Genomic DNA, 22,970 nt, shown 5'->3' on the forward strand with positions numbered 1-22,970 from the left:
TACAGTACGTAGATCTGCACTATGTAGGTCTAGCAGCTACAACTGTTCTCTTTGTATCTCATGATACAACTGAAGCAACACCCATTAATCACTCCACCTCCCACCTGTGCCATTATGCCGAAACTAGGGCACACCGGGGTGTTTACATACCGACTGTTACTGATAATAACACGCCAACATATATACACACACACGCACACAGAGGGTACAGAGCGAGCAGAACGGATCACACGCAGTCTCTCTTCATAAAAACGGCAATAAAAATATATGCAAAAGCTCCAGAACACAAAGTGGCACAATTACGACAATAACCCCGTGCGGAGATAAACGAGCAGGGATGCGCATGTGCACTCATTTAATAGGACTCCCAGGAAGCCCAGAAGAGCTGGTGCTCCACTAGTGCAGTATTTAATCAAAAGCTCTGGAAATGTCAGCGTCCGCGCCACAGGACACGCCATCAGATGGAGCTGGATACTGCCGAGAGTTGAGAGATTTATCACAGACACACACACACACACACAGACACACACTTGCTCATCAGGAGGATGAAAGAGCTTTCATCAGTAGCGTGATCCTAATTGGAATATTTATGCAATAATTAGTGGGGTGAAGAAGCCCAGTGCAGAAGCTCGAGACTGCTGGGATTCGAGGATCACTGTAGTGTCATACAGGACTGCTCAGAGGTGCATAGCAATTAAACCTTTCGGCTAGAGACGGGCTGACCTCTGCTCTAATCTCACCACTCACACACATCGTATTAGTTAAGAATCACCAAAAAAATCATGTGGAAAGTTACACAGGACTCCTTTTTGTTTTGTTCCTGGTGTTATTTTGGATTAGTGAGCAGCTAGTGATGGCTAGCTAACTACAGGTCTCAAAAATGAGTTCCTCTTGCTGTTCAATAGTTCTAACTTTCTAAATAAGTTCTATTTGGTACCTTTTACGAAATAATACATCGTTCAGTTGAACGTCATTTGATTTCGTGCAAAGCCGCGAAGAAGCTCGCGAGTCAGATGTTAGCTAGTTGTGTCACTTATGCGTAATGATTAGCAGTTCATGCATTTTGCTTAGGTTCTTCAGTTTCCTTATTCATTCATTCATCCAGCTTTATCCTGGTCAGGACCAGGGTGGATCTGGACTCTATCCCGGAATCACTGGGTATGCACCCTGAATGGAATGCCAGTTTATCGCAGGGCAAAACACACACACATTCACACCAAAGGGCAATTTAGAGTCCACCTACCAGCATGTTAATGTGGTTCTTTGTAGAGTTCTATATTTACAGCATTGCTCTGACCAAGCACCATGGCTACGAGTACATCTCTTTCTCTTCCTGCCTTCATCAGGACCTCTATTTTCAGTCTGGACATAATCTAGCTAATCAACGTGTACTGCATTTGAACATTACAGACGGTTAGATCAGACCCTACTCAACGTCAACGTCAAAAATATGCAATATTTGTAGGAGCTTGCAATTTTTCACAATTACCACAGATTTTCTGCAGATTTGGGACAAGTCATGTGACATCATCACAACGTACGTTCAGCCAAAGCCCTCTTCACATGATTACAGCTACAAGGTCTCATTTACCAACAAACATCACTGCGAAAGACCATGGAGAAAAATTTTGCGCGATTGCAATTTCGCCACTTCAAGTAGTTTTCCGCAAGAAACACACAAAACTCTCCTGAACTTGCATCACAAATTTTTGGCCGCAACAATCCCAAAAAACTGTATACGAAATCCTGTACGAACCGCCTATTGGCATTTCATTTCCATGACACGGTTTTATTCTGTGTTCGCACCTGCAGAATTGCGAATGAGAAAGCAGCTGGATGTTATTTCTTTTCAGGGAGAAGTTGCTGATTGACAGCTACAGGACACAGAGCAACATTAGATACTGTCTCCTACGATGACCTCCATGTTAAAAAAAACCAAAACAAAACAAAACAAAACAAAAAAACACCCGGGCCGATATCATGCGAGAAAATTAGTCCGATGTCAGAATCGTGAGTTTAAATCCAAGGTCAAACTCTCGCATATCTTCTGACTAGCGTCCAATTAGTTAGTTACATCTGACTGTTGACGTGCACAACGTTGGTAATAAATCATCACTGCAGGTGTAATTCAACTCTTCGAAGAAGTAGAAACTGGAGATGTTTGAAACGCAGTCAGAAAAAGTCAAACGTATTAGGTGAAAGGTACAGCAAGAAAGTAAGCGCACTTTGTTCCTTTCCACCAGTCAGAATAAATAGACACGGTGATTAATATCAGCCTCTTCAAGCTGCAGAGTCCTCACATCATACAGCTATGAATAATTTCCCTGTATAGGCATATGTTAGGAGCCAGCATGCTTTTATTTTTCTTACTGGAAGCTAAAGCTGTGTACGCTCCCTAAGCTCCTAATGAGCCCCTGGCATTATCCCACCCGATTGTTTTGTTCCCTCCTCCAGAGTGCGCATCTGTTAGGGGGCCCTCACTGTGAGTCTCTGAACAGTGTGAGTCTGAGCAGGCAAGACTTTGTCCAGACTGCTGCTGTTTCTTTACCTTCACTTACCCAAGGCGGTGTGTGTGTGTGTGTGTGTGTGTGTGTGTGTACTGGCTACCGATGTCAAGTCTGGGTTAGAACGTGTCTGCTGTGCTATGTCTGATTAAGGAATCGATCGGTGCTTTGTGAGGGAGTGTGTGAATCTGTGCGAGTGTGTGTGTGTGTGTGTGTGTGTGTGTGTGTGTGTGTGTGTGTGTGTGTGAGAATAGAGGAGAATCAGAAGGTGGGTTTTCTCTGCCGCCTACTCTCTCCCTCCTTCCTTTCCTTGTCTCTTGATGGACTGAGAGTTGAAGACAGGTCAGAGCCCACTGGGCTGTGAAGTGCTTCTCATAACAGTTGACTCAAGTGCATCCAGAGCTTGAGTGTGTCAGTGTGTGCGTGTATGTGTGTTTCCTTCTGCTCACTTGTGTGTATGTGTAAATGATGGTCGGTCCATGATAGATGGGCGTTTCCATTCTCACTCCACAGACAGACAAGGCTAAATAAAGTCATTTGGACGAACGCTGCATGTGCTCTTTCAGCACACCAGCATGGCCTTCAGCGCTCCTGCTGTCAGAGGCTGAAGACTGTGGCTGTGATTAATTTTGCGGCGATTTATTTCATTAGCGAGAAAGGAAGTACTAGTATTTCATTATCACATAAATTTACTCAGGAGCTCTTATAGGATACAAACGTTTTTATAAAAAAAAAAAGAAATAAAAAAAGAAAACCTGGATTTTCTCGTGTAAATGCTCCTGTGAATGATTTACGAATAAATTCGGTCTTAGAAATGAGGCCTATTATTGCCCCTTTTGCTAACTTCCACCACCTGATCCACCTTTTCTCTTCGTTCCCCCTCTCTCCATCCAACCCTCTCTTCAAAGCCCCTTCCTCAGCACAGTGGTAGCATTATAATGCACAAAGTGTGGGTGTAACTGCAGTCTATTGCTTCACGCAAGCAGTCAAACACCTGATTCCACATAAAGATGTGTATCAACATGTACACTGATACAATTCAGTCGCATAAGCTTGATGTGCAGCATCGTGCCTGGATCAAAAGTTTCCTCCCACTATGTTGCCTTTGTAAACAACATCCAGGCAAATGACACAGCTAAACACCAACAGACATTTAAGTGCTGTTTCTTGTCTAGCTAACAATGTCGTGTAAATTATAATGTTACAGACTGGATGGATAACAAATTACCCCAGAAGCTTCCAAGCAAAATAATTACCTGTCAAGCAGCAAAGAAGTTGTGCTTTCAAGTACTTAGCTTGCTTGGTCCTGTTCCTTTCTGGAAGCTTTCTTTTCCTCCGATATCTTTTCTCTGTTTTGAAGCGTATGTCGCCGTTGGAAACAGCAGAACCAGACATTCTGGTCGAACGTCACTGTATTCATAATATATATCAATATCAGAAAAGTTCAAATTACAGCTTTACCTCTGCGCCGGCACTGGAGACTCTATATGCGAAATAAATATCTCCACAGAAAACGTCACCGTATCATCATAGCAATTACATACAGTTTTATATTTGTTTATGTGGAAAGTCCGATTATCAAGTTCTCGCGTAGGCCGCTACTATCCCGGGCATCCTTCTGTCTTCGAGAGACGATGGCGTGATGTTCTATCTGCACCTTCGCAAGTAGCTGAATAAACCGACTCTAGAATAACAGTCTCTGCCACATCTGCTGCAAATGAATGATGACGACGCCTGCTGAGGCTGCCATTGTTTTTCCTTCCTCTTTGCACGCTTTGCAGCGAGACTTTTTCTTCTGGTCTCCTCAGCTTTCTGTACTCCCTGTCCGACAGCAACGCACCAAGCGGAGCGGTCATCTGTGCTACTTTCTCACGTGTTGACGCTCATGTTGGACAGCTTCATGTCTTTCTTACAGATGTCTTTGTAGCGCAGAAGTCCTCTGCAAGCTCTCCATATAAGTAGGTCCACGGGAATGCGGCCATGTTCCATTCTCCTGGAACATGGCCAAGCCATCGAAGACGCCTTTCACTGAGAATGGTAAGCCTGGCACTGACTGCAAAGAATACGCCATGATAACAGCTAACAATCTTCTGCAGTAGCCTGAAGAGTCCGCTCCTGTTGATCAGGTCAAACGTTCGTCAAATCAATGAAGGTGATGGAGAGGGGAATCTGCTGCTCTCGATACTTTTCCTGCAGCTGGCATAGTGAAAAGCTCATGTCTGAAGTCGACCAGCTCTGAAGCCACAGTGGGACTCTGGGTATACTCGAGAGGCTAGGGTCTACTGTCAGAGCTGCTGTTAAAGAAAAGTAATCAATGCCTTCTGAATAATTTCAGTAAAAAAAATTCAACTGCACTGTGTTAGACATGTTGACATGACATTCCAGAACTGCACATCAAAATAGTCTGAACTCTTGAGAAACTTTGCAATTGGGAATTTCAAGGGAATTTCCAGCTCAAGTGGATTTTCCCTACTCTGTATTTTGGACAATAATTGACAAGCTTGAAGGTCCACTTCCTTGCAAAGAATCAGCATATTTAGCTAAGTGCTTTAGAATAGCCTTACACCTTATGGAGGAAAACAGATGTTGTGTATGCTAATTTTGGTATATAATAGATTTATTTGTGTAAGAACTTCACACAAGAACCAAGAACTTTGCAAAGTTTTTAAGGTAATGCATACTGAATATTTTATTTCCTTGGTTTTTTTTTTTCTTTTTCTACACTCTAAAGAGCTTTGTTGTACTTTAGTGCTTACATAATAATTAACTGGCCACAGAAAATCTTGCATGTTTGATTGCTTCAATTTTGTTTAATCTGGATAGAGGCCCTGGTGCTTTCAGCAAGTATTCGAGCTACTTTTTACTCCCAAACTCTCAGACCTCTCTTCTCTAGCCTGTGTAACACACAGTTCTTAAGATTCTGTAAATGTTGCATTTTCCTTTTCCCCAGTGGCTAGCAGGTCGTGCGCATAGCCTATTGCACTGAGGTCTTCCACAGGATGTTCAATAATAATTTGGAATATGGAGAATGTTGAATTTACACCAGTCTGTTGTAGATAAATATCCCACTATGTGTACTGATGGTCAACGGCTTTCTCTGCTCACTGTCTGGTACACTCAGGCCACGTCGATCACCGTATTGGTTCATTTATAATCCAAACGTAAGTATTGTGTTACGGTTGCACTTAGTTGCTGATGATGGAAATATACATAGCATGAACAAAGAGCAGAAAAGAAGAAGTTTTGTCGTATATTCTTCCTATAATTTGAAATTGGTTGGACTTTTTTTTTTTTTTCATTCTCACGTGATGACAGTGAGTATTCAGCATTATTTTAACACTGTCATTAATCTAGTCTCTTATGGCTTCATTAAACTGTGTGCATAAACCATATAAAGTACTATATAAAAACTGGATACACTGGATCATGTGCTATTTTATAATCTTCTAAATGACAAGGGTGGAAGCCAAATTGTTAAATTAAACCAAATATGCTGTGGTTTACTTTGATTATTACTACTATGACTAATCGTCCGAGGGGGGTAGGAGTGTACTGAAATTTAGGTATTACTGGACACGGTAAAATAAATAAGCTCTTAGTGAATAATTTACAAACAATCTTACAATAATATGTTAGTTAAGAAGTACTTAGTGTTATAAACCTTTCAGGAAATGCATACCCCTGTTCATGCATGCTTGCGTGTTCCCACTATAAATCAGCCTTTAAACATGTGCCATTTAAATGACAAGAATTATTATTTATTAAATAGAAAAGCTATGTACATTTTGGTACAATCATATGTTCCACTCACGTTTGCTGAGCTTTTGTATAATTTCTTGACATTTGCAGAAAGTGTCTCAGTACACGCTGATCGTGCAGGCCACAGACATGGAGGGCAGCCTGAACTTCGGCCTCTCCAACACGGCGACGGCTCTCATCACCGTCACCGACATCAACGACAACCCTCCAGAGCTCGACGCCAAAACGGTGAGTGTGCCTCGCTTACGGATGGCGTGCGAACTCGATGCCGCTTTGCTTTCAAGCCTGTCATACGCTCTGATATACACTTTAGCCTCAAAGCAGAAGTGCGACAAAAATAAATAGATTTGACACGGAGCAGGCCTGGAAGTGTTAAGTTGTACCGTGTGAGTGAGAACGAGAAGAAAAACGTGTGAAGGGTGAATCAGGACATGCGCATATGGAGGAGGAGAAATAGGACATGAGACGAATTTGTGAGCTTGTTGCTGAGAGAGATAACACTCCCTTTCCTCATTCCCACTATCTCCATCCATTTTCTCTGTTTGGTGCCGGCGCCAGTTTAGCCTCAGGTGGCTGTGGTTTGTCTTTAGGCATCTGGTTCATCTCTCTCCCTGTAGAAACTCTCACTCTCTCACACACACATACACACGCGTTGCTCCCGGCCGTTTTTCACAGCGTTTGTTTCTGTCAGCCCACATCTCTCCTCTTTCTCACACTCGTGTTTACCATCCTGTCTTCCTCCATCTCCTGGTTTTTTTTCTTCTTCTCTCAGTCTTTGCACCTGTGTGTCCCTCTTGTGTCACTCCATCCTTCTGTTTTCCATCCTTGTGTCTCAGCACTCATTTTGCGCTTACTCACTGCTAGCCTCAGGCTTATAACCCATCGTTTGGCACAGCAGGATTTCAAATTATTTTTAACTCATTTGTCTCACCTGCCACTTTAGCGTGCTTTCATCAGCAACAAGAATAGCTGGCTTTTTTGTTTTTTTGGACAGGAAATAATAGCAGTGATTTTGAAAAACACTTTACTCTGCAGTGGAGTCATAATGCGTTTAACATGCCTTGAAGAGTTGCCTTTCATTTTCTCTCTCTTGAAGTTAATAAGACAAAACCAAAACTGCTTTTCATGTTACCAAGAAACTGGAAAGCCTTCTGTCCAAAAGACTTTCCTGTGTCAGAAAACTTAATGTTACAGATTTACCTTAGACTGTTACAAAGCGCTGACACTGCAGACTCCTTCCAAAAATATAAAATATCCAAAAATAAACATCTCCTTACAGAAAGCTTTACCATGTCAACAATTAATATAAAGCATGTTGGCACTACAGAATGAGCTGCTTTTATTATTTAAAAATAATAATAATTATTATTACTTGAAACCTTTTGACGAGTCAGAATTGTGAATTCAACAGTGCTGGGGTTTAAAAGTTTTTAATACTCTTAACATTTTTGGCTTAAACCTCAAAATACATACTCTTAACAGTTTAAAGTCCCAGCACTTGTCAGTGGCTCAAAAGTTACATTCCTGACTTTCATGTTCCGTTTAGTTTCTCTGAATAGTTATGGAATAATAGGCCAGAATAATTGAATAATAATCTGAGACTTCAAGAAATGTTTGCGATGTTTTAATTCATTTGAAACCTTTTTAAAATTAAATATGCAAGGGGCTGATTTGAAATACTCGAAATGTATACTGATACTGATGTCCAGTTGCACCCAAGATGAAGTATTTCACTTATGTGTTACCAGTAAAGATGGCAGGCAAACTGCCAAAAAAAAAAGATCTGGCGAGGGGGAGTAAGGTTTTTTCCAAAATTCGATTTTTCTACTTATACTTTGGCATTTCGACTTTAAGATTTTTTTTATTATTATTATTTAATCTTACCAAGGTGCTATATATATATATATATATTTTTTTTTTTTGCAAAATTCTGTCACTTCATCTGTACCCGTCACAAACTCCGGATTTCCATACCACTGCCACCCACTTCCACATCAAACTCTATTTCCCAGCAACCTAACATATCCCACACTCCACCACATGATCAGTCACATGACTCATTCTCGAGACTTGTTTTAGCTCCTGTTCAGTCTGCTTGCTGATTGCATGACTTTGATATCTGATTTGGCCTTTGGCTTGTTTGTTTGTTCTAACAGAACCCTGCATTTGCATCCAACACACAGCAAGTCTCTGACAATATGATGTTAGGAGGCATTTGAGCAAATGGTGGTCTAAAGATGTCTAAAACCTTGTTAACGATGTGTGATTTCCTCACACAGTGAATGCCAGGCTTCGATCAAGTTGTTGGACAGCTATGTGCCATAAGGAAACAGATTAGTCTAATAATCAATTCAGTCTATAACAGATACCGGTTTTCAAAAAGTCATGAATGAGTCTTTATTTATTTATTTATTTATATTTGGATCGCCGGATGTTCAGTATTTCCTTTCCAGTGAGATGAATCATCGATTGTTCATATATAATTATTATTCACTAATGCATCGCCCCACAGCATTTTATTCACGCAGCTAGAAAATGACTTGGATAGTGGGTGTTCTTTTGACTGGCACTGTGTATGAAGTAGGTACTGTGTACTTTTGAAGGTTGTAATTGCTGGTAAGAGAACTGTCATGTATGATGTATGGAGAAAGATGAGGAGGGAGAGCAATACCTCTGATCAGATTAGAGTCATTAACTTGAGACTGAAAGTTACACAGAGATCAGGGTAGGTGGCTCGGAACTTTTTCTAACTAGATGCCAGTTCACAGGCACCAGAAAGCAATTTGAATTCATTACATTCACACCGTAAATCCAAATCTCCACTCCAATCTCAGCAGAAAACTGAGCAGGCTCTTCGACGACACCTGGATTTAAACTCATAACCTATTGTTATCCATGGTGCTTTCTAGCTGTTTTGCATAAATCTAGTCCAAACCTCTGTAAATTATTATTCGGACAGGGTAGTAATCACGGATATGCCTGTTAAGTAACATTGCCCGAGGATGTTTGTAGTGAGGAGAAAAAGACCACTCCCTAGATTGTCTTTATGCTGAAGAAAAAAAGTACAAAGCCACTTTTTTTTCCCCACAGGATATAATAGAATCTTTACCAACATTTCATTTCAGATGGGATGTATAGTAGCTGGAGTTATTTCTTTTGGTCATTTTATAGAAGATAAAATACGGTGTAATCTTTCCAGACACATGCACGTGCAGTCCATATGACTGACATGACGGACTTAGATGAGACCAAAATCCCTAATATACTCTGATAATTACATTACACCCCCTCATCATTTAAAACTAGTCCAAACTCAATAGGGCTTAACTCTGATTTAGCTCGCGCCAGCTCTGTCCTAATTCAACCTGAGCTGTCTGCACTGTTCTAGCTCGCTTCCTCTGCTTTAGCACTCTCTAACTTTATTCTTGTCCCCATAACTCTCATCTAACTTTAGCTCTAACTTTTAGTTCTCTCTATCTCTACTCAAGTTCTGCTCTCATTTACTCTAGGTGAGTTTGTAGGTCTACCTGTCTCTAGTGCAATCAACCCTTATGGAAAAATCACATAGATTCAGTGAGTATATTTACATATAACATTCATATAATAACTGCAAAGATTTTTAGCATTATTTAGATCAAATCATTTGTAGACACAGTCACAGGCAGAGTAATGAGCACTACTCAAGTATTGCAAGATTATTGGCAAGGTACAGCCCAAAAAATGTCAAACATTTACAATTAATTTAATGTCATACTTTATTCTCTCACTCAGTATAGATTCAGTTTGCCACTAATTCATTATATTTCATAGCTTCGGTTGGTTACTAAAATGTCATTGTTGCACGAGAGCCCAAGCAGAACAAGCGAATAAAGTGCAAATACAAGAGACGGATCATTAGAGTCACAACTTCAGTGTAAAGTGACAGACCTTGCTTGAAGTAAATGTTACACTAACCATTTCCTGTTTATGTGCAATCTTGTTTCTGATTGGCCTGACTGTTAGAAGATGTCTCTAGTCTGGAATGACGACAAAACTGCAGTTTATAATCTCTGTAATCTCTGCACTGCTAAAATTTTACACTGGACATGAGCAGCCATGAAGCGGGAGTTTCTGTGTCGAGTCTAAAGTAATTTTTTTTTTTTGCCGCGCTGCTGCAACTGCTAATCGCCAGTACACCGTTGAAAGATTTAAATGAAGATGAGTTGACAAAAAGTATATATTGCACAAAAAAATATATTTGTAGAGTAGTATATTTCATATCCAGTTAATGTTAATATATAAAAAAATTGTTAATATATATGACCAGTTTGATTTGAGGTCAATAATGGAGTAGAAATGCTTGTGTTTGTGGAGAGTGAATGTGAGACTAGCAGGAGGTTTTTTAGAATTCAGTCAATATTAATATGAATTAATAACATTCAATAAGAAATCTTAATTTAATCTTCAGAATTGAGTTCATGTATTAATGTTAATTAGAGTAATGTGTTTTCTGTTTATGAGACCAGTTACTGTGAAACAACTTGTTGAAATGGAGAGAATAAAGTTTTTATTTGCATTATTAATTTAAAAGAAGGCATAAAAGGCAGAACTATCGGTATCGGCCGAGATCACTCTGAATAATCGGTATCGGCTGAGAAACTTAGTATCGGTGCACCTCTAATAAATCCCTCTCGTGGCTTTGTATTGCATATAGAAACATGAAAAGTCATGTAAAAGGCTTATTTATAATAAAATCACCTCTGTGATTGAATTAGAAGCTTATTGTCTATAATAGCTATCCAGCGGTCTTGTTTGTATACGTCCAACCTGTGTGGCTCAGTGATTAGGGCTCTGTATTACTGATTGCAAGGTTGTGAGTTTGAATCCCAGAACTGCCAAGCTGGAACCATTGGGCTCACGTTGGATAAAAGTGTTACATAACAACATTTACATTCATTTAATTTGAAAGATATTGCCATTTTTAAACACTGCATAATATATAACATTTCTGCAGTTATTAAATAAAGACTGGAGAAACAACAGAGAATCTAAAAGAAGGTTTATAGGTTAAACAAAAGTAACCACAACATGATCATGTAGGAAAGGAAATTGAAAAACTTGCCAGTACTCTCTCCTATAAAATTTAATGTACTGGCACTTTAGTGCGAGTACGTTTCTAGCTCATTTTTCAATTATTAGGCTTTTTTTTTTTTTGGTGCTTCATCTTTATACTCATTACCTGTCATTACTAAAATTACCATTTTAGTACAAATTTGTTAACCCATCTTGGTAATTAGGATTTCTACGCCATAATTAACTAGGTCTTACCTACTTAAAAGTTAGAACGCGTCTGATATTTTAGTGTACTTGACTGAACATTTTTAAATACGCAACACTTTTTTAGTTTGTACGACACACTTGAGTGTGTGTGAATTAATACCCAGGGACTGTAAAAGAAAGCATTAGCAAAACTAGAGTTTCAAGAAGGTACCAAGTGCAGTATGATACAATAACTATACAGGGCAGGGTAAGTATGACACCGTATACACTAACTATATGGAACAACGTCAGGATAAACCTGATGACCTAAGACTGCAGAACTGTGCAAAGCTGACTGTGTGGATTACATCAGATTGTAACGCAGTTGTTTCCCCCTCTCTGGCTGTGCCCAAACTCTAACTCCCGTTGAGTCTAGCTGATTCCGCTCCAGCGCAGGAGGCTGTGAAGTCTGACAGTAGCACTGAGCAGGAAAGTGCAGGAACGAGGATGAAAGCAGAGGAGCCCAGGCTGCACTTTGGATTTTATTCTGTCACCTACCTGCCAAACACGGCTACAGAGACGGAGAGGGGAAGGAGAATGTAGGCTGAGAAGGACTCGCAAGTCATGCGTGCTTAACATTACTCCTGCCATGTTAAAGAAATACTTCACCCATGAATACAGATGTGGTCCATATTAAGGTTCACTTAGCTATTGCGCTTATGTGCGGAAAGCACACTGACCCGCACGAGCTTTGATTCATTATTAACAACAAAGGCGTTGCACAATGGCACAACAGTATGCCCACACTTCCCTTAGACTTGCATTAAAGACTGCTGCAAACTCAAAGGCCCTGCTATCCGTCGATGTTAACGCGCCGTGTTTGCTGCTGATATGATCAGTAAATATTTGCATATGACAGCAGTCGGAAGGACCGAACAGCTTTCCCTGAGATGTGGAGAAACCGAAGCAAGCTCATTAGGGGATATTGCTCAAGGAGATGTAAACTAAGCAGGGCTATTGGTTCCGATTTTACAGACACCAGTATGTTTTATTCATTTCAGACATTTAAGACGGGGAGAAAGTTTTTCCTCAGAAGGAGTAGGAACATAAATGAGTGACGGTCCTTAAGTGTATTTCCTCTTGTACCACAATGATTTGAATGGCCAACACCTCATAATTTCTAACATTTTAAAGTTCAATTTAATGTTGTCGAACATCTGCAAAACAAGTTTGTTCCTATCACTTTCATTATAGCAGCTATACAGTCCATACAGGATTTCGTAGAGTTATTTGTGATTGTTTGATTGAAATGCTTGATTTTGCTGTAGCTTTTTTCAAAATTTGAATTTTTGTGCTTTTTTTTTTTTTGCAGGAAAACTACCTGAATTGGCGAAATTGCTTTGCACGGTCTTTCTCAGTGATGTTTGTTGGTAAATGAGACCTTTTAACTGTAGTCATGTTCAACGCACGTGAACCGAAGAGCGCTTTGACTGAAGATGTGTTGTGATGATGTCGCATGACGCGTTTTGGCCCAAATCTGTGGAAGATTTCTGGAAGAAAAATTGCAAGCTCCTCTGAATATTGAGGAGTTTTCTCGATTTTGCGTTCATTTCTGCGATCGCAAACTCCTGGATGGACTGGCTATATACAGTTGTACCCTCACCAACCTTTCTCTTTTTTTCTCTCTTGTAATTAATATAGACCAAAAAAATACGTAGCTTGTTGTGTTACCGAGTTAATATAAAGCTTAAATTCCTCTCCTGTGACGGAAGACTTCCTGACCGTTATACAATAAATATTACATCGACGTCTCCTCGCAAAAAAACTGTCTCCATATCCCATAATGATTATATGCCAGACAAGTCCCTGTCTATGAGTTGTTACTATAGAAACGAACATTAGAACAAGCCTATTAATATAAACTGATCATTTATGTTTACAGCTGGAAGTACTGTCAGAGTTAAGTTGTTATAGATAATTCATCTTCCTTTCAAGAATTCAAAATGTTTTACTGGACTTTTGTTACTCAGACTTTACAATTCAATTAAAAAAATTTCTAATTTATTTGCGCCCCATATTCCGGGACCATGATTCCTTAATGTGTTGATCTGCCATTGAGCATAAATTAATAATCTAACCGTAAGTATCTATCTACAGTAAGGAATAATGCTAGTGTGATGCCTCCTTGAACCTAAAGCTACAACATGGATAATTAATATTGTCTAACAGGAAATAAAGTTAGGTTATTATTCATGCTTAATAGTTATAGAACACCGATTTTATAAAGCATTTATTGCATACATCATTGCTCTTTTTTGCATAACATGTCTCCAACTATGCAGCAATACAGGCCTTTATGAATAAGGATAATGCACAGTGAATGAATCTTTCACAGGTGTCTGATTTGAGCTCTATTAAACAAATGACAAGACCTTATATGCGTTATACGTGTTACCTCAAACCCAAGTACGGCTCAGACGAATCAGACATTTTGTCAATCAATCAGACCCTTCATTATTCAACAACAACTTTATCGGTTTAAAATCCATCACTATACCACTGAAAAATATGGACGTATTCTTCCAGGTGCCATAGACAAATTCTTTTTAAAAGGAACCGCTTATGTTCCATAAAATGGACTCATTTTTAGCTGCTCGTATCTAGACAGTAAAGCTGACGCAACTTTCTCTTTTGGAGAACTGGTTCTCTTTTTTTGGGGGACGGGAGGAGGCTACAATTCATCTTTGCCACTGCGTGCCCTTTATATGTACATGTGTGTATGTGACAGGTTGGGAGGTGTGTGTGTGTGTGTGTATGTGTGTGGCTTATCAGGAAGTGCTTGTGTGCTGTTCAGACAGCATGCGGCAGCACCGGGACAGCAGAATCCTCTGATGGGCTCATGATTAAGGCCAGCGAGCATCACATCACATCTCTCCATCTCTCTCTCTCTTGCTTGCTCTATTTTAGCCATTCTCTGGCACACTTTCCCACTTGTTCTCTCTCTCTCTCTCTCTCTCTCTCTCTCTCTCTCTCTCTCAGATGCCTCTAATGTTTGCTCTCTTTTGCCTTTGTTCTCTTGATCTCTGCTTCCTTTGCTGCTGACAAATTTTGAAAAAAGTTCTTTCATCGTTTTATTGTTACATCTGAAATGAAAGTGTTTTGACTGCTGCCTCTTGATGCGTGTTGGCTGATAATTAGAATTTTAAGATATTTCCAATTTAGACTCATTAACACATTATAACTGCATGTACAGTTCCACTTCATAGTTACTTTTATTATTATTATTATTATTATTATTATTATAGCATGTATACTTAATAAGAAGACCTCTACAGCCAGTCATGTGGCAGCAGTGCAGCGCATAAAATCATGCAGATACAGCTCAAGAGTTTCAGCTAATGATCACATCAAACATCGGAATGAGGAAAAAATGTGATCTCGGTGACTTTGACCGTGGCATGCTGGTTTGAGCATGTCAGAAATTGTTGATCTTGGATTTTCACTAACAGCAGTTTCTGGAGTGAAGCGAAAAACATCCAGTGAGCGGCAGTCCTGTGTGTAGAAATGCCTCGTTGATAAGAGAGGTCAGAGGGGAATGGTCAGACATGTTTGAGCTGACAGGAAGGCTATGGTAGCTCAAATAACCACTCTTTACAGATGTGCATTTCACAACACGCCAAACCTGGAGCTGGATGGGGTACAACAGAGTAAGAGCACAACACGGGTTCCACTCCTGTCAGCCAAGAACAGGAATCTGAGGCAACAGTGGGCTCAGGCTCACCTGAACTGGACAGTCTTCAGCTGTCCAGTTTTTATGTCTTGGTGAGGACCAAATGTCCCCATAAGGCTAGTAATATCTCACAGTCTTGAGACATTTCACTGGTTCCCATGAGGAATTGCTTTCTTTTTTTTTTTTTTTTTTTTTAAGTTAGATATAGGTGTAGCATAGCAACTAAACTGCATTAATAATTATGCCAGTTGAAAGTACTCATAAGGATAGTAAGACAAACGTGTGTGTGTGTGTGTGCGTGTGTATCTGTCAGTTTTAACGATGTTATAGGGAGAGTTTGAATGTGGTCTCTGCACATGATGAAGCCATTACAGTGAATAGCATGTGGCGGACACGCATGGCAATTCCTTCAAGCACCAGATTACAGAAGCTTAACGAGCAGCTGTGGACACTGATAATGGACTGTGTGAATGTGAGTGCGTGTGTAAGAAGTCGATATATGTGTATGTGTTTCATAGGTTCATTATAGCTGAAGTGTGCTTTCATACGTGGTTGTGAGTGACAGGTTGTGTATCAGAGTGGGGTAGTACAAGGCGAGGATGTGAAGGCAAAAAAAAACATGGAGAGAGGAGCAAACAGGTTTTTGAAAATATGCCAGATTTTTCTGGCGCGCTACACTGAAATGCTTGGGCTTTGGTGAATATTAAGCAATGCCGCAACTTATTCGTTTATTTATTTATTTACATCACATCTATAAGAAGAAATCATTTCAGTAAAGCGTCTAATGGTTTAGAGCTGTTTGTAGAATTGATGAGCACTAGCATTATATGTATGATTATGACTATGATTGTGCTTTTTGTCAGTTGGTGGGAACTTCCATCAGGTTTAGCAGCAGCTCTGACTGTATACTACTGCTCTCTCTCTCTCTCTCTCTCTCTCTCTCTCTCTCTCTTGTCTAGTTCCTAGGCGAGGTGCCGGAGAATGCAGTGGGTGTAGTGGTGGCCAACCTGACCGTGCGAGACAGAGACCAGCCTCACACACCCAACTGGAACGCAGTTTACAGGATAGTGGGCGGAGACTCCATGGGTCACTTCACCATCCGCACTGATGAACTCACCAATGATGGCAGAGTCACAGTAGTCAAGGTGTGTGTGTGTGTGTGAGAAGTCATGTGTGTAGCTTGTAATTTGGCCAAGAGTTTAAAACTAACCAATCGTGGGCGTTTGTCAGCTCATGTATGTGGAAGAGGGCAATTTCTTCCTGTGTGTGTGTGTGTGTGTGTGTGTGTGTTTCTGTTTACTATTATTATCATTGTAAACATGTTCATTTTTATTTTCTAGACTCAGCATACAGCAGACAAACATTGTAGGAGTAGCCTTATTGCATCGTAGCGTTTTGGTTGGAACTGAAGGGGTTGTACTCTTGATAACTAAATCAGCCCTTGTCCTAACATTTTTGTTTAAATTTGTGAATGTTTGTGTGCAGATACTGAGTGCATCTTCTTTTCATTTTAAGGCAGCTACATGTTTATCAGTAACACAGTGTCCTAGCTTCCTTAAGGGACATCATTTGGGAAAATCTGATGCTCCTAAATTCAATGTGGTCTCCTGCTGTTGCTCCGTTCCTTCATCTCGCTCCTGTTTTCATTCCGTATGTGTGTAGCCAGTGGACTATGAAAGGAATGGCGCCTTCATGTTGACCGTGGTGGTATCTAATCAGGCCCATCTGGCCAGTGGCATCCCGTCGTCTCTCTCGTCCACGGCGGGCGTCACCATCTCGGTACTGGATGTGAACGAGGCTCCCGTCTTCCCCTCCAACCCCAAAGTAATCCGTTTTGAGGAGGGAGTTCCTGCCGATACCACGCTCACCATATTCGCTGCTCAGGATCCAGACCGCTTTATTCAACAGACTGTCAGGTATGGCGCGTGCGTTTTCTCTAGTTCCAGCGCTCGGTGTAGTTAATATAGTTCTGACTAGTAGTTTTCATCCTCTGATACCACATCACTGTTGAATTCTCAATTCTGACTGGTCAGAAGGTGGTGACAAATCACAGGTTTAAAGTAATGCAATGTATTGTTCCTATACTAACAACTGGTACTGGGACATTTCCGGTGGATGCTGCATATTAACAGATATTTTTAACAGATTTAAATTGTCATGGTGAAGTTTTCTGGGAGGAAACGTCTGTTTCACATTTATGGAAGGAGTCTCCAGGGTCGGCACTTTGTGACAGTTGCCGGTAAAGCCGTAACTTTAGGTTATTTTTTTTTTTTTTTTTCCCCATGGACGAGTTTGCACTTTGCAGTTCCTCTGTAACATGACGAGTTACATTTCTTTACTTATTAACTTCAAAAAAGAGAAAAAAAAAAGGCTGATGAGGGAACGACTGTTTATAACTGCTATGCTGTGCTAAAACATATGACGTGTAGAACTTTAATAAATGTCTTTATTAGTATTGTGGTGTGCTGTTAATGGAAACGAATGAACTTTCTGGTGGTAAAACTAACACCACTTCACGTCGGTTCGCATCACACCACCCCGTGCTTTATTATTTTCCTATTACAGCATGCTCAAGTGTTCTATTCTTTACACATGTCTGTTACTGCATGGTGTTACTTTGTAAATAGTACAATATATGTATTTGGTGACAGTAGGCATAATATTGGAGTTTAACAAGGACAGATTTGGAGAATTGAGCATTTTAGGTTTTTATTGACCATTGGGGTGGCTTTTGAGCTTCTCTTGAAGGCCTACTGGCCTAATTCTGTCACACAGTCCTGCTTCTAACTGCCTTTAACTGTGGAAGCTGCTGCTATTTTATTAGTAATGCTTGCTTGCAGCATGCCATCACACACTATCCAGTTGGAGCGTTTACCAAAGGTCGATAAGTGCGTGAATGGTTTTTACAAGTCAGGAATTGTAATTACCATAACTTCAAGGTTACACGAATATACTATTATGTCAGCTAATAAAAGGCAAAGTTATGACATTTTTCTGTGATTCACCACATTGTTGCACTGCTGTAGGACTATTACAGGTTGTCCTGAGTGTCATTTGGTAAATGCACTACCTTCTAAGTTCACTGACGTATTCAGCAATGCGACACAGCCTGGAAATTAAAACAAGACACGACAAGGCCTCGCATGCACGACTTGTTTAAACGTAATTTGACCTTGAATATCCTGCAGTTTGGCTACATAGATCTGAATATTAATCCCAAAATAAATATTCAAATCTCCTTGTACCCTTATTAGGTTACTTTAAAAGTACATGCACATCATTCTTCTAGCTGTCTTTTCATATTATGGGAATATGAGGGCATAAAATTGGTTAAGTATATTAATTAACCTTTAAGACAGGCACTACAGTATGCAAGTCTAGCCACTGTGGCACCCGGAGAAGTCTGCCAGAGGAATACATATGCTAGACGACCTTTACTTTACTCCCTAGGAAGGTGCTCCTGTCTCCCCGTTCCATCTTAGTAGTTTTCACAACCTTATTCGGTGAAACAACTTGTGAGGTTAAGATTCCATTGGAAGTTTACTTGCAGAAAAGACGTACAATGTTTTATTTCTTGCCCTGGGTGCATTTATATTTTCAATACACGGGAACTCCATGCTAACTCCATTATATGAGAATAAACAGACAGATTTGTGATCTTTTCACTAGATTTTGTACATAAACATAATTTTATGTAAATTTATTCTGCACCATGAAGTGAGTTTCTGTTATATTGTCTGAAATGTGAGCTAAAAATGATCAGTCTATGGCTTATGTACTTTTTATATAATTGTGCTTGTTTATAAAGTAATTTTTATGTTTAATCTCAATGAACTACCTCAAGGCGATAACTTGGGCAGTGTTACTGTCTTCCTTCCACTCAAAGCTCAGTGTGCTCTCAGCTGAAAGACATGAGCCTCTAGCACTCTTAAAGCATGAGTTATTATTGCCATAGCTTAAGTGTTGGCAAGTGTTAAGGGTTCGTGTCATTTATGTGCAAATGGTATTTTACCAGTCTGCAAATTGGCTCTGAATATAGACACATCACTTATGTGAATTTGTTATAACTCCTGCTTCAAACACTAGAGCTTCATTAACACCGGTGTTTTTCCCTCGTGTTATTCTCTACTGTGTTTTCAGAGTGTGGTAAAGATTCTCTCATAAATGATGCATCATGTACTGACTACACAATCCATCTGACAGTATTTTGTCTCTGGTGAATGGCGAACAGCTCCAATTTCCAGCCATTTCTCCAACTTTACTGTACTTTCACTGGCTTTAAGCTTTGCTTCCTAGTGATGCTTCACTGGGGTAACACTAACTCCTGCTGGTTGCAAATCTTACCAGCGAGGTTGGACATGATCAGATTAAAGCGTTTTGTTTAGTTTTTTTTAGCTTTATAACATTGTGAGATTTTACTATAAAAATCTCAACTAAAACGAACAATTAATTTTTATTTGTGGATCATATATAATATATATATAGTCACAAAGAAGCTTTATAGAAATCCAGATGTAGATTTAGATCCTTAATGAGTAATCCAGAGGAAACAGTAGCAAGGAACAACACGAGGAAGAGACCTTGAGAGGAACCAGACTGTAAAGGGGGAGCCTGACCTATTCTGTATGACACTGAATTATAAATCATTACAGAATACATGTGTAGAAGAGCAAAGTGCGTTGAAGGGATGTTCAGAATGAGCAGATTCTGAATAAGTCCTGAATGAGCAGATTCTGAATGTGAATTGAGTCCTGGAATGAGCAAGGACAGTCTTTATGATTACACCAGCAGTTCTTAGGTACAAGTCTACAGTATACAGATTATTCAAACAAGGATTTTAAAATCTTTGACGGTACCAGTGTCCTCTTCCTCCTCAATCTCCAGAGATGTCAATGCTTTTATTCCCAGTAATGTATCAGCTTCTGTTCACCGGATAATTTTGGGGGAATAGCACTACGTCATTTTACATCGGGTTTTTAACCATGCCTTGTGTTTACACTTAACCCATTGAAGTCTGATGTAAATGTGTATGTGTGGAAGTGGCTTTATAAACCATGACAAGTCATAAAAGGCGGGCAAACTGACTACAAATTATATCACAGGGTTTTTGTACCTATTAAATAATGAAAGTGATTTGTTCCATTTCAAGTGTTTGTGGAGAGGCATGTTGCACTTTTAGGTTGTGATTTGTAATCAAACATAACAGGGCATTATTGAAATTGTGCAGAGTTTAGATCTCGGATATAACCACAGATGTATGCGCTACTTGGACAGGTATGAGTTATGCCCATGAGGCCAAAAATCAGAGGCATGTCTCAATTACACGTGATTCTTACCTTGAACAGGGTGAACAAGAGGACACTGCTTGTGTCTTGATTGAGGAGCAGTATGAAGTATGTTGTAACCAAAATCAGTCCATACAGGATATTGCAGAGTTTTTTTCTGATTGTTGAGGGGTTTTTTTTTTTATTTGAAAATTACAATTACGTGAAATTGTTTTGCACGATCTTTTGCAGTGATGTTTGTTGGTAAGTGAGACCTTTTAACTGTACTCATGTTCAACGCACGAGAACCGAAGGGGGTTTGGCTGAATGCGCGTTGTGGTGACGTCACATGACGCATCTTAGTCAAAATCTGCGGTAGTTTTGAAAAATTGCAAGCTCCTGTGAATATTGAGGAGTTTCCTTGATTTCGCGTTAATTTCTGCGATCGCAAAATCCTGGAGGGACTGCATATTATGTGACCATGAAATTCAAGTGGGTTTTTACCCCCGCAAGGACATCAGAGAAAACAGCATTTTAATAGTTAACTTTGATCTGGAAGAAATAAACTTAATTATTATACTTACTTCTTCTGAATAATAGTATTGGCATGAGCATCTGGTTTAATTTTGTATAGAAAAATAATGGTCTAGGTGTGATCATGTGGTTGACCAGGTAAAATGTCTGCCAACCATGCATACACGTACGTGAGATGGCCACCACGCGTATCCTTCGGTCATTTGGCACGTCGCTTGTGCACGTTCTCAGAAATTAACATGGCGCTTTGGTGTGGTGCAATACCGACATACGTAAATAGTGGGGTCAGTTTTGTAGTTATTGAAGTACTAACACTAACAGTTAGTGATTGAATTTTAAAAACCTCTTAAACCTACCAAAAGGCATGTTTTGAGTACCACTCTTCTGGATTTTCTAGATTACTACATACACAGCTCATGATAAATCACACCCACTGCAGAAAGTTTTAAAAAGAAACCGAGCTTGTGAGTGTGTTTAACGTTGCTGTGCATGAAATCACTATACATTAAAGTACGACAGAGATGTTTTGGCTCTGACGTGCCATCTAGTGGATGCTGCTTTTCAACTTTCAGGTGTATAGAAGATATACAATCTCGTGTAGCAGCTGCGTGCACTCGTACGCGTGGTGAACATGAAGTATATTTGGTCCTTTAGTCATGCCCTATTGTCCAACGCTGTACAGGTTATTACACAACAGAGCCTGGCTTCCACAGCACAGGCCAAAGTGAAATAAAATGGAGAGGGGAATGGAAAAAGAGCAAAAAGTCATTCCAAATTTTAAGATATTAACTGACAGCCCAAAAATCCTCTCCCTCACCTCCTCCTGTCCTCAGGGCTTGACTGCCCTCGTGTTACCTCACTTGAGACGTTCCCACTCCAACCAAATGCTGGGACATCACAGTGACTGCTTAATGAGCCACTGCAAACACCAGGCCAGATCTGAACCAATAACCTCACACTAGGAGGCATGGCATGTGGGATCTTTCTTAAAGAGTTTTTCTTCAAGATTGGCAGATTATTAGTACTCCAGTGCATGTATAGAAATAATAATAATAATACGCTTCAAAAAAGTCTCAAAAAATGCTTCTTCTGTTTATCTTGCATTGATGAATTCTCCGTGTATAACCCAACAATAGATGGTTTCCCTTCCAGAAAAAGTTCCGTATAGAACCCGTTTAAAAATCTTGAACCATGAACCCAAAAAGCACCTCTTTTTGTAGACTGTAGATACTGATGATAAATACTTTTAATGATCGTGTTTGGGATCTGTTCTCTGTTCGATCTCTTGGAACACTCTCCCATTTTGTCAGTATAAAATTTAATCTGTAATGTCCTTCTAATAGTGTATGTGGACACATAACTTAAGGGAATGGTTCTCAATCAGGGGGGTGGAGATCAGAAGGGGGGCACAATTTTTTTTCAAGAAAAACAAACACAGACAGGGCATCATTTGGGTACTCTGTGTATTTTATTGCCTTTCAAACAGAATGTGCACAAATGGGAAAAACCCAGCGTTCTCTCTCCCTCTGTATTTTCTTTTTGTCTGCTAGAGGCGGAGCTTAGCCTGCCTTTTATCTAGCTGTCAGTGCAGACCAGTGTAGCCAACTTAGCGACTTTTCAGACCGCTTCAGTGACTTTTTCTGCACAAAAAAAAAAAAAAAGCGCATAGTGACAAATCTAGCGACTTTTTGGACAAACCTTAGCAAATTTCCAAATGTCACCAGTACTGTCCTGCAAGCGCGAGGTCTTGCTTTCCCGCTGCACTCTCACCTCTCTCTGCATCTGCTCTGTTCAGTGAGGGGCTGAGAGCCGGAGATTTAACAATGTCACGGATAACGAGATGTGCCCTTCGTCCCGATTTACATCATTCTTATGCGAATGTTTTTAGAATGCAAGACGAATGGAATGCAACATGTTTGACATGTAAAATAGTCCACGTTA

The 22,970-nt window shown here is 40.0% G+C and overlaps 1 protein-coding gene across 3 annotated transcripts in view; it reads left to right on the forward strand.

Moving 5' to 3' along the window:
* The window catches only part of cdh4 (cadherin 4, type 1, R-cadherin (retinal)), a 455,069-nt gene that overhangs the window by 420,360 nt on the left and 11,739 nt on the right, over window positions 1-22,970 (forward strand). For all 3 annotated transcript variants that reach the window (XM_053652418.1, XM_053652420.1, XM_053652419.1), the window contains 3 exons: window positions 6,354-6,491; window positions 16,191-16,376; window positions 16,894-17,147. In XM_053652418.1, coding sequence (XP_053508393.1) covers window positions 6,354-6,491; window positions 16,191-16,376; window positions 16,894-17,147 — 578 coding nt within the window. The remainder of the gene's footprint in view (window positions 1-6,353; window positions 6,492-16,190; window positions 16,377-16,893; window positions 17,148-22,970) is intronic.

The sequence above is a fragment of the Ictalurus furcatus genome, chromosome 21 (genome assembly GCF_023375685.1).
Source record: "Ictalurus furcatus strain D&B chromosome 21, Billie_1.0, whole genome shotgun sequence".
Classification (NCBI taxonomy): Eukaryota; Metazoa; Chordata; class Actinopteri; order Siluriformes; family Ictaluridae; genus Ictalurus; species Ictalurus furcatus.